The sequence below is a fragment of the Sarcophilus harrisii genome, chromosome 3 (genome assembly GCF_902635505.1).
Source record: "Sarcophilus harrisii chromosome 3, mSarHar1.11, whole genome shotgun sequence".
In the NCBI taxonomy this organism is placed as follows: Eukaryota; Metazoa; Chordata; class Mammalia; order Dasyuromorphia; family Dasyuridae; genus Sarcophilus; species Sarcophilus harrisii.
In genome coordinates, this window is record NC_045428.1 from 597,535,277 (window position 1) to 597,548,223 (window position 12,947).

General features: G+C 33.6%; 1 protein-coding gene across 1 annotated transcript; it reads right to left on the reverse strand.

The window, feature by feature from the left end:
• Window positions 1–3,805: 3,805 nt before the first annotated feature.
• Window positions 3,806–4,783, reverse strand: LOC100932363 (vomeronasal type-1 receptor 4-like). The gene has a single exon (XM_023501353.2). The coding sequence runs from the start codon at window positions 4,781–4,783 to the stop codon at window positions 3,806–3,808; it is 978 nt and encodes a 325-aa protein (XP_023357121.2).
• Between the last annotated feature and the right edge of the window lie 8,164 nt (window positions 4,784–12,947).

The window sequence follows — 12,947 nt, forward strand, 5'->3', positions numbered from 1 at the left end:
CCAAAAAAAAAAAACTCAAATGAGTTCACAAAGAGTCATCCAGAAATGAAATGATGGCACCACAATAAAATGCCTACTTTTCAAATAGTCACAAGAATGATCAATACATGTAAAGAAGTCATCTCTAATTAAGTCATGAAAAGGATTCATTCAGTCAATAAGCATTTAATATAGAAAGCATTTTTACATAGAGAATTTTTATGCAGAGAATTATTTGAAAGAAATAGGCAAGATTTCACTTTTTAAAATCGTGTGGGATACTATATCTTTACAATTATTTAATTAACTTAATGATATTGAGAATACAAGATCAAAGATATATTTTGTTGTTTGTGAATTATTCAAAAGCATTCAATGGAGCAAGACATTTTCTTAAAGATTCCCCACCAAAAAGATGATTGTCAACAAGATTATGTGACAATCTACTCTGATGGATTTGGCTCTTTTCAACAGTGAGGTGATTCAGACCAATTCCAGTAGACTTTTGATGGGAGATCCATCTGCATCCTGAAAGAGGACTGCAAAGATTAAATGTGGATCATAAGTACATAAGTACTTTCACCTTTTTGTTGCTATTTACTTGCTTTTTTCTCATTTTTCCCTTTGTGATTTTTCTTGTGCAGCATGAGAATTATAGAAATATATATGGAAGAACTGCATGTTTAACATATATTGGATTACTTGCTGTCTAGGGGAAGGGATTGGGAAAAGGAAGGAAGAAAAATTTGGAACACAAGGTTTTGCAATGTTAAATGTTGAAAACTATCTTTGCATACATTTTGAAAATAGAAGGCTATTATATAAAAAATATAAAACCAAAAAGCAGGGTTACTGATAGAACCTATCATCCTATTATTACCAGTATAAAATGAGATGAAATTTATAAAATCCTTTGCAATCCTGAAAGTGCTATATAATTACTAGCTAGCCCTCAATAGATAAAAACAAGCTTATATTGAATTGCTCACAAACAGTATTTAGAGTATGGACCCAAGACAAGAGAGAGTTTTAAAACAACTATTTTAACCCTGTCAAAAAAAAATCATAACTTTCTATGTACTACCGGTTGTTGTTAGGAAGATGTTGACCAAAAAAGAGAAGATGCTCTCTATCCTTCCTGGCCAATAAGAGGAATAAGGAATAAAGAAGCAATGTTAGACTTGCTATTGAGACTTTCTTCCCAGATGGATCAGATGAAACAGAACTTACTTTCTGTTATGATTTCTTACTGAGAACAGAAGGCAAAGAGTACTTTATTTCCAAAAGGCAGAAGAGAAGAATCCTACCAGGAAGCCTGGTTGAAAAGGCTTTTGTTGATCTTAAGGTGGTGGTTGATGTTATTGTCTGTCTTTTGTTCTGAAAGAGGACCATGACATCAGGGAGGCAATGTCATACCCTGCAAGTGAGTTGGATTCAAGTGAGGGAGGATTGTGCCTTACATTCCCTTCCACAGTCATCTGGGTCCAGTGGCCAGACAAAAATCAAAATTACTAGAGATTACTCTGGATGAAATAGTAGATTTTGGCTTTTTTAAGCTAAGGTCTTCAACAGGTCTTAGTTTGACTGAAGCTGTATCCATTCAGTGATTAAGGCTATGTAGCAACCTACTCCAAAAAAAAAAAACTAAATAAATAAATTAATCTAGGAGGGAAAGACCCTCAGGGTTTCTGGCAAAAACAGAAATGACTATTTACATTCAAGATGAGTCAATCAGGACCCAAACAATGACCAAATGATGTATTGGGGCAGAACTCTAATAAGGTATACTTAAGATATTGATAGCAGGGTGCTTTTCTTTAAGCATTATTTAATTATTTTATTTAAGCATTGATCACTCATTGTGATCAATGAAATAATGATTCTCTAATTAAGCACATACTTAGTGTGATGTAATCATGTCATCACTCTAGTTAAGCACATACTTATTGTGATATGGTGATGTAAAGGCTCTCCTAACAGTTGTAGCATGCTCAATGTGCTGTAGTGATGTAATCATACCTAGGCATTTAAGGGAGTCTCAGATACAGAAGATTTGCGCTCAGACATGGATAACTAATAAATTTGCTGTCTCCTTGGAAAAGATAAAAATTCCTAACTATATACAAGCAGGAACAAGTAGATATCCATCAGGAATCCTAGAATAGTGGAATGAGAGATAGCAAGGTTTCTTTTAAACTAAATTATCTTTGAGTTAACTGAACTGGATTTCTGAGTTCAGATCTATCTATCTTCCTGAGTTTAATCCAAGCCATATGGATATAGAACCAGTCATAAAATTAATATGCCATAAAATCAGTTATATTGTAGAATCAACATAGTAGAAATCAATAGAGAAGAAATTTAAAATTTTTCATAATAGATATACGAAAAAGGCGCATGCATGTGTGACTGTTGTTTACATACCCTCCTTCTAGGACCCAAATGTGATGACTGTGTATTTTAAAATCAGCCAGAGTCAGGAATTCAGGTTAAGGGAAAATCTTCAGTCTTTATTCTCAGTGGAGGTGAAGAAGGATCGAAGGTGAAGGGGGATCAGAGGTGAAGGGGGGATCGTGATAACAGTGTGTGCAGCTGAGTCAAGAAGCCAGCCAGACCAGAAGCCAGCCTTCTCTTCCACTCCTCTCTTCACCCCTCTGCCTCCACCCATCAAAATTGTCATTTCCTATACAAAACATCAGGACTTGCACAAAGAGTGGGCGGGGGCCATTCTTTCTCCAAGCATATATATTAATGGAGTATGGTCCAATTACTATTTATTTAGCCTCATGTACTTGGGATCTCAGTGCATCAACTCAAGCTTCAGCCCATTACAGATATAGATAAATACCGAAGTAAATACATATTTATAATGTGTGCATGTATTATTTATATATGGTACCTAGATAAATAGATAAGCATATATTTTATAATTTTGCATTTGGAGTCTACCTATTGTCAGTCAAAAACTGGAAAACACGATTCTTGCTAATCTACAACATGAGGCTGAAATTGTAACAGAATAATGCGTGAATTTAAGGAAAATTGAAGATGTAAGAGTAAAATCAAATTATTTTATTTTTAATAAAAAGCCTTTTTTGACTTCAAAAATAACTTTGCAAGATATTACAACAAATATTATCATTACAATTATACAGATGAGAAAATTGAGACTCAGGGGAATTTCAAATCTAAAAAAATCTTATGGTACTCCTAAATAAGAGAGAGAGTAAACTTCAAGCCTTTCTAATTCAAAAATCAGTACCTTACCTTCTGTGTCACATTGCATCACAAAATACTTGGAAAACTTTTCAACCAAGAGCGCTCAAGATGGAGAGGAAAGGAGAAATGTACTTCATACAACACGAGTACAGTTATGGTTTAATGCAGAGGTGTCAACCACACTGCCAGGGGCCATGTTGTCATACATGACATTTCTTAGTTTGACTTATACTACACTAAATTTAACTGCGAAATATTTAACAAATTTAACAAAAATTCAATAAAATCCATTTATATTTTAAAACAAAGACATATGTGACTCACAGAGAACTTGAATGTATATATGGTCTTTACTTCTATTTGAATCTAATAGAATAAAAGTGGATTTATAATCAGGAGACAGGTGTTCAAGAACTGACTAATACACTTGCAATCTGTGTTATAAAGTTCAGGACATACAATCTGTAATACAACAATATGTTCTAATAGAGGAAAGTGTTTGAATGCATGATCAAAAAGGGTTTTTTTTTCTAGTATTAGGTCCCACAATTCTTAGAATCCCATGTTCTTGCTCCTTTCCCCACCAGCTTCTGAAATTATTTGCTTGCTATTTTGATAGGGCAGAATTCTGGGAGGGGGTGTAAATGGATTTAATGTGGCAAAGGAGATAGAAAGGTGTTCTATGCCACAAAGCATCCCAATATTTGAGGATTTGGGAGTCACAGAAGATCAGCACAAAAGGGCTAATGGCTGGGAACCATGCTGCCATGAGGTCTGAAATGGCCAGGATCCATTGATTAGATTTGTCACTTTTAAAGAGATAAAATGACAAACCAGAATTAATAGAATAAAAGGAGGCATATATGCTCACTAGTAAGAGAATACCACGAGTGGCTCTTTTTTCAGGGAAAGTTCTGGGAGAGAGATGTGAACTATGAATATGTTGGACTTGCTGATGGTGTCTGTGTAGGAGAAGCACTAAAAAGGCATTAGCCCAGATCATGAATCCCACACATATAATATCAGGAATAGAAAAGACAATTGCAAAAAGTGAGACATTAAAAGAGATAGGAGAAAACATTGAACAGTATCCCAGATACCACATCCTTGTGTCATTAGTCATATATCTTGCTTTATGCATAGTTCCAAGCAAAGTAAAATTTACCAGCAGGGAGAAGCACCAGCAGAAGAAGCAAGAAGGGACAATATACTTTGGGGCTTGGGTTTTGAGTTCTGCCCACCTGGAATTACTGGGACTGATAGTGATTACCTGAAAACCACTCAAAAGGCAGGTGATGTTGAGGGAAACACTCCGGGCTATATTATAAAGATAAACAATTAGTTTACATCCAAAAGGACCCAAGAAATTTTTGACACCCAAACAAATAATCATTAGAGGGATTCCCTTGGAGAGAAGCACTTTTGAGTTGGCCAAGGCTAAGTGGGCAAAAAGGCACTCTATGGTCCTCAGCTTGTGACCAGTAAGGAAAGTGAAGGTGAAAAGACTCAGAAGGAAAAAATTGCCAAGAATCCCAACTGCCATCTGAATAAGGAAGACACTGCCCAATACCAAATCACTATGCATTCTTTTCTTCAAATATTGGGAAATATTGGGGAAATCCTACAGGAAAATGAAGAGATTTATTTAATTTTTAAAGAGTATTACTGAAGAGACTGTGGATTCTTTTAGGGAAGCAAAGAGTAAATTGTGGATTTGGTTGAATTTTGATATAATTGTACTTAAACCACTGAGTTTAAACCAGTGGTTGTATTTTCTGTGTTTTTCCTTGATTTCAAGGATATGAAAGTTAGCAAATTATTTTGAAATAACATAGATAAGACACCAGGAGTCCATCTTGCATTCCAAATCCTTCTTTTATCCTTTGGTGCTTTTGACCCTGGTGCTAGAAGAAGGAATTCACAAATTCAATTCCAAAATCTAATATTGTAGAAATGTTTTCACAATGCATTATTAAAATGTGAAAATTTTGAATAAAATAATTAATTAGAGCTTAAATGAAAAATTACCACAAAAAGTCAACACAATGCACATCTGATAATGTCAGACACATCTTGCTTTAAATCACATGACAATAGTAGCTATTTTACAATGTTTTGATGTGGATTAAATGAGAAAATATGACAATTGGTTGGCAACCTTTAAAATGCTATAAATTATACTATTAATAAGAATCTATCAACTTAATCTTAAAAGATGATGAAATTTATCACCTGGCATGTATATGTGTATCTATGTATATGTGTATAAATATTTTATGACATTTTAAAAATTTCAATAAAAACATATGAAAAATGTTTTTAATTTCAAGTTGAAAATAGCTTTGACATTATAAAATGTATCCAACCAAATAAAATCACTTTAAACAGAGGAAAAGTTCTTGTCTGTCCCCAGAATAGTAATCGCTGATTGATTTTAATTAAATCCCAAAGCAACCAAAATACATCAATTTAATAATCTATAAATTTTGGTATATTAGTCTAAAAGAAAATCACAGTTTTATTTTAAAAATACAAACATGAAGAACAATTAGTTAATAGACAAGCATTTGTTAAATGCAAATTATATACCAGGTGCTAGGGATGTAAATTTTTAAAAAAAGATAATTCTTGCCCTCAATTAGGTTAAGATCTATTAAGAATAGAAGAATATTTCAAAAGCAATGTACAAAGGAATCATGACAGTATACATATTTTCTACATTTTAAAAAGAGGAAAATAGAATGACAGAAGATATGGAAAAGCAATAATGGAAATAATAATGCATTGGCAGGAACAACAGTAATAATTAATAACAATAATAGGAGCTAGAATTCACATAGTATCTGCCATTTTCCAATCACTGTGCTAAATGCCTCACAAAAAGAATCTCTCATCAAATAGTAACATGAAGGAAATGCAAAGATTATACATACATAACATTCTATTATTTTTTTCTTTATGATTACTCATTTTTATTGAGATGAAGAAGTAATTCTGGGTTCTCTTCATCTTTGGGAGCTGAACACATCTTCTAGTTGATTGAATTCTCTGACCAATCTTCAGATAAGGTTCTTTCTTTGGTCATGGCAAGCCACAGAATAAAGAAAATACAAAATGTCCCTCATCATTGTCCAATAACTTCTGTTTCTATGATGAGAACAAAAAAAAGATGAACAATGGAGCCAAATGTTCTAAAATCTGGAAAGGTTTTAGAAAACCAGGAAGTATAAATTTATGCCCTATTACTCTAAATGTGGGACACTTATGAAATAATGAGTAGAGGGGTCAATACTGATAGAAATGAATTGTATCAACCTTGACTTTCTTGCTACAAATTAAATCACAATACCAAAAAAAAAAAAAAAAAGGAAATAGGAGCTAGAAGAAAGACTGAATCAAAGGTTTTCTGTGAAGGTATAAATTAAGTAGGTAACAAAATGTTTCCTGGGACAATATATCATCACATATGTTATAATCTTGCATTATGGTACTTGTAATATGAATTAGCAACAAGACCACCATGATAAATAATAGAAACATGTATCCCAATTATGAGGATTATCTTATTGGTTTAGAAGTAGAATGTATCTTAGAAACAATTTTGTCAGTGAGTCATTCAATTAATACTTTTCTCAGCACTTAGTGTGTAAGAGACACTTTGCTAAGAGTTGGGAATGTGAAGAAAAGCAAAAAGCAATTCTTGCCCTCAAGGAGCTAAAAGTCTAATAAGGGAGATGCAAACAATTATATGGTATGAAAAAAAAAAGAAGAAAGAAAGAAAGAAAGAAAGAAAGAAAGAAAGAAAGAAAGAAAGAAAGAAAGAAAGAAAAGAAAAGAAAGAGAAAAAAGAAAAAAACTTCCTATAGGATGAATGACAGACATTCAACAAAGGGAAGAGACCAAAATTAAGGGAGATCAGGAAAGACATCAGATAATTCTGGTACATTTCCATCTGATAGTGGGATTTTATTTAGAATTTGAAGGAATTGAGTGAAGGAATAAGGCACAGATGAGAAGAAATAATAACCCCAGGAATGGGGATCATATGGTAAAAATGCCCAAAGTCAGGAAATTAAAAGTTTGTCTTCTTTGAAAAAGTGTCAGGTGCCCAATACGGCAGAATCATAGAATACCTGTAAAAGGATGCACCATAAGGTGCAAGAAGACTGGAATAGCAATAAAGGGAAAATAAAATGGACTTGAAATGAAAAAGAGGAGATTTCATATTTGATCCAGAAGATCTTAGGAAATATCTAGATTCTATTGAGTAGGAGAGAGCCATGGTAAGACTTGTGCTTTAGGAAGAAAACATTACTAACTGATTGGAAGATGAACTAGAGTGGAGAAAGACCAAGTAGCCACATTATTATATTGATCGAAGTATAAGGTGATTAGGATGTTGGCAGTGTTAGAAGGAAAGGGGTTTGTAGAGAACAGATGTTATAAAAGCAAAGCCTGTTGGTCTCATCTGGACTGAAATTTGGATATGGGGGCTGAGAGAATATTGCTACTGAGAGAAAAGATTATTTTTCTATTATATTAATAATCCATTATTAAATTAGAATGGAGGTTTTCCTTTATATTTCATCATTTAGGGACCAGTTCTTACAGATCTTTCAGTCAATCTCTGAGGGAAATTGCTGATAGAAGAGATTACTTAAATCCTCAGGATACATGCTCCTCAATTTTGTGCATGATTCCGCCTAATTAAAAGAGCTTACTTTTTATTTCAAATGAAACACTAGGTGTCTTTTTGCATCAGGGAAATGATCTTCTATCCTTGAAATTGTCCATTACAATTTAGGGTGACCTACTTATGAAAGGGAAAAATTTTTCTGGGTAGAGATGGATTTCTTTTTTCCAGATTTCTGGAGACAGCTGAATCTCGTGGATAAATATAAGGAGGAGAAGCTGAAGACTTTTAGCCCACTTCATTAATATATCCATTCCCTTATTAACTGTTAACTAATCTGGATTGATATTTATCACCTGTCACTGAAATAGCTCCTTTTTCAAACTCTATAAGCCATTCTGGGATCTTCATAATTTTGTCTTTGGTTACTAAGAGAAATCACTGACCATCAATCTATTGTTTTTTTTTTTTTTGTCAGTCTAATTAATAAATTAATTATTAATTACCCAGAAACGCTGTCTTCAGAGTTTTTCATTCATAACAGTACAGAGCATGCAACCTAAATTTTGAACTTGAGTAACTAGAAAAATGCTGGTATCCTCAAAAATAATATGGAAGTTTGGAAGAGGGAAAGGTATTGAGGGGAAAATAATAGGTCCAGTTTGGAACATGTCAAATTTAAGATGTCAACTGGGCATTCTCTCCTACAGGCAAGTGGAAATGTGAGACTAGCAGGAAGTAGAGGAGTTAGGGTTAGATAAGTATCTTTAAAAATCATCAGCATGCAGATGGTAAGAACTATAGTAGCTGATGACATTACCAAGTGAAATATTAAAAAGGGAGAAAAGAAGAGGGGTTATGAGATACATATAGAATAGCAAGGTTTCCTAGGCATAGTCTGAATAAAGATTCATCAAAGGACACTGAGAACTAACTAGTCAGGTAGGTAGGAGCAATACTAGGAAGCTATCAGTCATAAAAACATAAAGATTATCAAGGAGAAGTTCATATACAGTGTCAAAAGTTTACAGATATCAATAATGATTGAGGAAAGTCCATCCAATATGCTAGTTAGGAAATTGTTAGCATTCCTTCTGCCCAAAAGCGCAAAGAGAAAATCATTTTTGTAATATAGACTCTTACTCAAACCAGTCTACCAAGTGTTCCCAGACAAGGACCCCAGATTAATGAAAAGAAAGTCAATTAGGAAAGAGAACCCTTGTTAATGCAAAAGAACTCAATCCTAACCTAGGATTCCAGACTCCCAGTTTCATCCACAAACTGAATTTTGTTTTGCACCCTGAGTCCTTCTCTGTAAAAGGGGAGAAATGCCCTTACTTAGTAAAAGGAAAAGTCTGGGAAAGAACTAAGGAGTTCCCTTTCCCTGAATGTAGCTCAAGATTTTGAGGCTCATGACAGAGAATGTAATAAATACTCACAGGAAGTCTAACACTGGGACTGGAGAACAGTAAAAACCAGTCCTTTCTGTCTCCCTTTCTATTGTACTCCTTGGGCCAACCCAGCTTCAAGAACACAAAGAAGGATGAGGAGAAAGGAAACCTTAAGAGCAAGCAAGGAAGTAAGAGGAAAGAAAGGAAAACTCAGAAGATGCCCCAATATGGAAACAGGGATCTCATAAAAAGGAAAAGAATAGTTAGAAAAAAAAATCTCATATATACATATATATGCATATAAATACATATATATACCACATAAATATATATATTAATATCATTGTATTAATTATATAATGTAATTAATATATAATAATAATAAAGGTGAAGGAAAAAAGCTTCCATCTGTGAAGAAAGAAAATTGTCAATATAATAGTCAGATTATTGAAAAAGATAGAAAAAGAAAATCTAAAAGAAAAAAAAAATACCAGATAAGTGATATCAGGAGAATGGGATTTGGGAAAATGTCCTTCACAACATGTACTGAATAAATATTTAAGGAGCACTCAAGGCAGGGCAACAGTTAAGGAATATTGAAACCTTACCTATGATAGGTGGTGATCCATGGAATCGGAGAATCTCAGAAAATTCAGAGATACACTAAGATACCAAGGCAAAGTTCCAAGGCCTCTTCACGATCCTTCAAAGTCCTTTTCATATCTCTAGGCAGATGTCCCTGAACAACATTTTTGTCTTCTGGAACAGATTCTCTCCTAGATATGAAACTAGCATATAAGAAGATGCTCACCTGATTGTTCTCTGCTTCTGATAACGTGCTGCCCCAACCAGAATGCGTCCCTTTGCACGTGTGTGTGGGTGTCTGTGTGTGCATAGGTGAGACCATAAGCAGGTCCTAGTTATAACCATTGGATTGTCTGAACCCCTCTGCCTCGGGAGCTGTGATTTACAATGTCATGAGCAGTTCCAATGACATTAGCCTGCCAAGGGAAAAAAGGATGTGTCTAAAAGATGTAACTGCTGTCCCAAATGAAAATGTCTTCAAGGGTTCCCACTGAGGAATAAATCCCAATAGGCAATTGCTAATGAATCGTGATAATGGCCAAATTATCAATTAAGCAGAGAAACTTTCTAGGTTCCATGAGATTAGAGGTGCAGCTTTTAAAGAAGTTATTACTATCAGGGGTAGAAGAACTAACACCTCTTTATAGGTACTTTCATTAATAATCCTGGATTGTCCCAAGAGATCCTCAGGCATTGCACTGACAGTTTTTAGCATTCAAGTTTCCAGCCTCCTAATGAGGTCTTTAAATATGAATTCCTACTTAAAGGTATTATTCCTAATATGAATATGGTATTTTTTCCTCTATTTTACATTTTTTTTTTCTATACAATGACCACCAGTAAGAAATTTGACTTTATTGTCAGTAAGAAAAGTTACACACACCTCAATTAGGACCCAATTTGCTTCATTGTCTGATGAAGTGCTCATTTTTGGAAGATAATCATAATTCAGTCAAAAGAGTAATGCAGTTTTGGTCTCTGTATTACATTATCTTTTATGTAATGTGGTATATGCATGTTTGTGTGTGTGTGCATTTTGTGGTTGAGTTATTTTGCCATGAAGATTATCTTGTGCCACAGTTCCCTTTTATTGTCCTGCCTCAGTTTCCCTGAATTGTTCTGCCTCAATTCCTAATTGTTCTGTTCAATCCTGCAACACCACCCTTCCCTCTTAATCATCAGAATGTGTGATAGGATAAAGATCTTATAGCTTACAATATCAGGTGCCTCTCCCCATTATGTCATCATTCTTGTTACCCTATAAAAGAATCTTTGTATGCATATTCATGATAGATTCTTGGAGACAATAGTTTCATTCAGCCCTGGGACCAAACCATAAATCCATTTTGTTGGTCCCAGTAAATCTCTCCCTTTTAAAAAAAACATTAAAAACTCCCTAATCTCTATCTTGCCTCAGTTTCTCTGCACACAAGTCAAAATGTGATCTGCAGGGAAGCAAGAATACAAATCTCTAATGACCTTCTTCCATCCTTCTCTAAGAAGACTTTGATTTCCTTCTTACAGTGCAACAAGAGTTTGGAAGCTAAAAGTTGGCCACTCTGCTTTATTCAGAGAGAGGGGATACTGGTTTGGAATTAAATCTATCTTCTTCCTAAAAGATTATTATTTTAGGGGAAACAATTTTTAGATTTAAGTTGTTCTCCTAATTGTTATCCCTCATTAAAGAGAAACTGCCCAAGTTACTTATCAGAGTTTGAACTCCCTTCCTACCAGATATGTTTCATAATGAATATGAATAATAAACAGCAAAGCAATGGATATATCCCAATTAATACCAAAAGAAAAATCAGAGAAAGTATCTATTGCCTACAGAATATCAGACAATGCAGAATAGATTGTCTCATTGGGAATGAGACAACTTAAATTCAACTGAGAGGAAAGGGAGTCTTCTTAGCTCTTTTTTCTGGGAATGTACTTTTCCAATGCAATAAGTTTAAAATGCACTTTTCTCCAGCTTATAAGTAGATTATTTTACAATTAAAGAGTGTGTCACACAGTCAGCTGTAGAGTCAGGAAGATTCATCATCCTAAATTCAAATCTGATCTCAGACAATTACTTGTGTGATCCTAGGCAAATCACTTAATCTTCTTTGCCTCATTTTCCTCAACTATAAAATAAGCAAGAAAAGGAAGTGGCAAACCATCTCCATTTCATTGCTATGCAAAAGTCAAATGGGATCACAAAATTGAACACAACTGAAATGACTGAAGAACTGAAACATAAGTAAAGTCCTTATGTGTGTATGTGTTGGAGAACACTGTCAAAGATCAATAAAGCCTATGGAAAATAAAACATATTTTCAAATGTGTAACATAAAATATATAGAGTTCAAGGGAAATGCATTATATCAAAATACAATGATATAAGTTAATTAAAGTTACATATAGGTATGTGTGTGTCAATGTTTATGTATAGATCCCATATTAAGGAGCCTAAAGCAAAGATAATGAGATTAGAGGAAGAGAATTGTGAACTAGAAAGAACACGGTTTCAAATTTAATATATCATTTGAAAAACTCTATGTAATAGTAGTTCACACTTTCACATACAATCCTACTTTAAAATTTTAATGTTCCATTCTCAAGTTCAAAATAAAAGACCCAAATATTTTTGAAAGAATCAAGACAGATTTTTTAAATGGAAAGAGTGAATACACTATTAATGAAGATGAAATCAGAGCAACTAAAAAGGGTTATTTGCTACAATTATATGCCAATAAATTTAACAATTTAAGTGAAATGGAAGAATATGTACAAGAATATAAATTGCCTAGATTAAAAGGAAAGGAAATAAAATACTTAAATAAACCAATTTTTGAAAAAGAAATTTAACAGACTTGAGTTTCCTAAGGAAAAATAATTATGATCAGACTAATGTAGAAATGAATAGTACTAAACATTTAAAAATAAATTCCAATATTAAATGATTTAAATAAATTATTTGGAATAATAAGCAAAGAAGAAGTTCCTCCAAATCCCTATTGTTAAACAGATATGCTACTGATAATTAAACCAGGAAAAACAAAAATGAAAAATTATAGACTAATTTCAGTACTGAATGTGTATGCAAAAATCCTAAACAAAATGCTACCTAGGAAACTACAACAAAATGTTACAAA

Coding starts and splice junctions, on each gene's coding strand:
- LOC100932363 (XM_023501353.2), bottom strand. CDS start 4,783: ATGCATAGTGATTTGGTATTGGGCAGTGTCTTCCTTATTCAGATGGCA.